The sequence below is a fragment of the Wolffia australiana genome, chromosome 1 (assembly GCF_029677425.1).
Source record: "Wolffia australiana isolate 7733 chromosome 1, ASM2967742v1".
Lineage (NCBI taxonomy): Eukaryota > Viridiplantae > Streptophyta > Magnoliopsida > Alismatales > Araceae > Wolffia > Wolffia australiana.
In genome coordinates this window covers 20,870,001-20,874,506 of record NC_135835.1, presented here as the reverse complement: position 1 = coordinate 20,874,506, position 4,506 = coordinate 20,870,001, and the positions used below count along the sequence as shown (strand labels likewise).

At 43.9% G+C, this 4,506-nt stretch overlaps 1 protein-coding gene across 1 annotated transcript in view; it reads left to right on the top strand.

The window, feature by feature from the left end:
- Nucleotides 1-2,161: 2,161 nt before the first annotated feature.
- LOC144710522 (pentatricopeptide repeat-containing protein At5g52850, chloroplastic-like) overlaps nucleotides 2,162-4,506 on the top strand; it is a 3,207-nt gene continuing 862 nt past the window's right edge. The window contains exon 1 of the mRNA XM_078584334.1: nucleotides 2,162-4,506. This exon is cut by the window's right edge and continues 596 nt beyond it. Coding sequence (XP_078440460.1) covers nucleotides 2,235-4,506 — 2,272 coding nt within the window. The 5' untranslated portion in view covers nucleotides 2,162-2,234.

The window sequence follows — 4,506 nt, the reverse complement described above, 5'->3', positions numbered from 1 at the left end:
TTCTTATGGGTGAATTTTGTTCAGGGCCTTCCCCTATTTATACTAAGTGGGTATTTTTCATAAAACCCCCAAAACATAAGTATATCTTCTGACGTCAAAAAGACCATTTGTGTGTGGCCCTCTAGGCCCATGTATCAGTCTAGTAAACGACTCCAGCAGCCCAATAACCTTTATTGGCCTTCCAAATTAATTAACTATATCATCATATAGATTAATTAATGTTGGATCGATTTAACCCAATCGATAGGTCGAGTCGCCAACACATAGGGTGCCAAGCTACATCTCGTGTTCTAGAAGATACAAAGGAGTGTGTACCGACTCACTTCATGGAACCTGTTCGTCATTGGATACCGTGTTCCTCCAAGAACAAATAGGGAGTATTATTTTTTATTTTTCATATTTTTATGGATTTAAAATAACACAATAGCCAAGGCTATGGTGATACGTGATAAGTTGCTCCTCTATGAGGAGCGAAACGTCCACAATATCGTCGTAGCATTAGACTCACAATTGCAAGTCACTATGCTCCGTGCAGATTCCTGCTTCCAGTGGCGTCTCATATGGAATGACATCATGCGGAGTCGCCTCTGCTTGACGTGTATCCATCATCAATTGCACGAGGGAAAGCAGACGGCGAATGCCCTTGCCAACTATGCACAATATGCTCTTGTATCCCGACCTACATATACTTCACTTTGCAGGATCTCCCTTGGGCAGCTCGGGGTTGCCATCGCATTGAGAACGTCGACTTATCGGCTCTTCACACACGTCGTATCCTGTCCAATGATGGCCTCCGCAAATGGCATATTGCCTGGACCTAGGCCTCTCACCTACCTGTTGTATCCGTTGCACACCTAGACGGTGACATCTGATGAAGGCGTGTAGAACGCTTCTACCCCATGAATCACCATTGCTACGTGGCACATGCACGCTGTGGGAGCTGAGCAGCCTTCTTCGAACAATACCTAGGTATCACTCTTGTATTTCTTCTTTCACTGCATCATGGGTAGGGTCGAGTAGGGTCCGTGTGTAATTGGGACATTGATGCCCCCCCCATGCCTATAAACTCTTATGAACACTACACTCAAATATATAAAACCCCCCTGGGCGGCATCTAGGGCATGGCTGGATCGGTCTACGGTCACAACCCTTGGGTTGGGCGTACCCGACACTGTGTTTTGCCAATAAAAAATAAAAAAAACCTAATTGAGATAGAATAAAAATTTAAATATAAGTTTGGCTTTTTCTAAAACTGAGACTATCATTCCCTAGCTAATTGATCATGATTATTGTTGCTATAATTTATTTCCATAATTTTTTTCGCTATAAGTCATACTACCTATTCAAAGTGAAGGGGAATGATTAATTGATCATGATTATTGTTGTGTTGTTGTTCTATACTTTAATTCATACATTAATTTTTAACTCAATATCGTTCAAGATCATTCAATATAGATTGGACACTGTAAGTTGTATGTTTGGTGAAATTTTTTAATTTACGAAAAATCATGATGGAGATAAATCGCTTTCTACTTCTATTTATTTAAGTCAGAATAATTCACTTTTTATGATGGAAGAATCCTAAACAAATATAAGCAAACCTGTAATTTCTGACTTAAAGCATTCATTTAATTATGACACAAATGGTGTAAATTTCTAAAAAAATTCATAAAGATCTAAGGAAATCATGACTCAGTGAAAATCCAGAATAATTTTGGTCTTCATTTTTATGTGTAATATTTCCTGTTTGATTATCTATGATTAATGTACAATAGGAAACAATAAACTTATTCATGAAAACAAAATCTGCCTCAAAATTAATTATATCATTCACTATTTCAATCCATTCAATCTGTAAATGATGGTTAACAACATCCTGTATGCATGTTATCAGGGCCTAAGAATTCTTCATAATTGGGATACAACAAGTCCTTTGGAACTATGGAAAAAATGATTTCCTTTATTAATCTTGATCTCTCCCACTGTAATTATTTTTCACAAAACAGTCCTACTTCGGCGGTTACAGGAGAGTATAAAAGGTAACTTAGGTTACAGGAGCCACATCTACATTTCTTTAATATGCGTCACCTTCTAAAATCCAATAAATCATTATTTTTGAAATGGGTCGATGTTAAATAGCTTTATTTTAATTTGAGCGCTGCTCAAGTTCTTGGCCAAGGCGGGAATTTCTCTACTGCCTTCGGCGGAGCTCTCTCTTCCAGCTTTGGGGGGGCATGCTCAGAATTAGCCATCGGGATGTACTCTTCTGCAGCTGCTTTGCTCGGGATTTGCGTTTTTTCTCTTCCTCTCTTCACAGCGATGGGCTTCGTTCACTACCCACCCGCCATCGAAGAACAAGCGCAGACAAGGCGACTATGTCAGCAACAAAGCAATACCCATCTCTCTGCGGGGTAAACATTTACCGTAATCGACTTGAATCTCATTCCCATGGCGTATTTTCTGTGATTAGATCCTCGGGTACTCAGAACCTTGGAAGTGCCGCCATTTCTGAAGAGCTCTGCGCGAAGTTTCTCTTCGAATGCAACAAGTCTAGAGCATTGAAAGAGGGAATTACCTTCCACAGCCCATTAATCAAGCTCAATCTGCTTTATAACCTCACCATCAACAATAATTTACTGTCGCTCTACTGCAAATCTGGAAGCTTGGCGAACGCACGCAACCTGTTCGATGAATTGTTCCAGCGAGACGTGGTCTCATGGACGGCGATGATTTCAGCCCACGCCAAGTCTGGACGAGAAGAAGACGCAATTGATATCTTCGAGGAGATGATTTCCACAGGATCTGCTTCCCCAAATGAATTCACCTTCTCCAGCGTTCTTTCTTCCTGCTCATCATCTTCCAGAACCGGACTCCGATCCCATGCCCAAATCGTCAAACTCGGTTTCCAGTCGAACAACGTTCTCCTCGGTGCTCTGCTCAACTTCTACGGCAAGCTTGGGATGATAGAAGAGACGATCAAAGTCTTCTCCGAGGTGGAGGAGAGAGACATAGTCTCTTGGACGATAATGATCTCTTCTCTTCTAGATGCAGGAAAGTGGGCAGATGCCCATAAGCTCTTTTCCTCCATGGCTGCTCTGAAGATCACTCCAAACGAGTTCACCTTCTCAAGACTGATCACAGCTTCTTCTAATTCGAGCCCAAGAATCGGAGAATTGGTTCACTCCCGAGTTATTTCCTCCGGGGTAGAACTCACCCTCGTTCTTAAGACCGCTCTGGTGGACATGTATTCAAAGTTTGGGAGAATGGGGGATGCTCAGAAGGCGTTTGATCAGAGTGCTGAAACAGATCCGACTCTATGGACGGCTCTGATTTCTGGGTATCTTCAAAATTCAGATTTTGATCAAGCAATCGTTAAATTCCGTGAGATGGGTCTGACTGGGGTTCCCCCGGCGAGTTTCACTTACTCCAGCGTTCTCAGCGCTTGTTCTTCTCTGCCATCGCCAGAGCTTGGACTGCAGCTTCATTCCAGAGTTATAAAATCCGGGTCTTGCTCTGATGCTTCAGTGGGGAATGCTTTAATGGACATGTACGCCAAGTGTTTTACGGGGGGAATCACGCCGGAGCTCATCTTCTCTGAGATAGATCGCCCCAACGTGATTTCATGGACGGTCCTGATCAATTCTCTTTTTCATGATCATCGTCTGGAGGAAGCAGAGTCAGCTCTGACGGACATGCAATTGGCTGGAGTTCGACCCAATTCCTTCACAATCACCGCGGTTTTAAACGGAACGGAATCTCTTCTTCATGCAAGGAAGCTCCACGCGTACGTTATCAAGAGTAAACTAACGTTTCAACAGGACTTCAGCGTGTGGAACTCGCTGGTTGACTCGTACGTGCGGCTGGGTGAAGCGTGCGAGTCTTGGAAGGTCTTCAACGAGATGGACAGAAGAGACGCGATAAGTTACACTAATCTGGCATCTGGTCTGAACAAACTGGGCTTCCATGGAGAAACCTTGAATCTCTTCTTCCTTCTACAGGATGATGAACTGGGGATGGACTGCTTTCTACTGCCTTGCTTTCTCTCTGCTTCAGCTGGATTGGTGGCGATCGAAGCAGGCCGGCAGCTGCACTGTCAGTCCATGAAATCTGGGCTAAACTTATATACATCGGTGGCAAATGGGTTGATTGATATGTATGGAAAATGCGGCGTTGTCGGGGAAGCGAAGGCCGTGTTTAGATCGATGAACAGCCCGAACGTAGTCTCCTGGAACGGTCTGATATCTGGGTTGGCCTGCAACGGCTTCTTCGCTGAGGCCATCTCTGCTTACGAGAGGTTTATTGTCTCTGGGGAGAAGCCTGACAGTGTTACATTCTTGCTGCTGCTCTACGCTTGTAGCCATGGTGGACTTGCTGACCTGGGCTTGGACTACTTTAATTCCATGAGAGAAGTGCATGACGTGGTGCCTGAGCTGGATCACTTCGTCTGTTTAGTGGATCTGTTGGGCCGGGCAGGGCGGGTCGAGGAAGCAGCAGCCCAGATTGAGA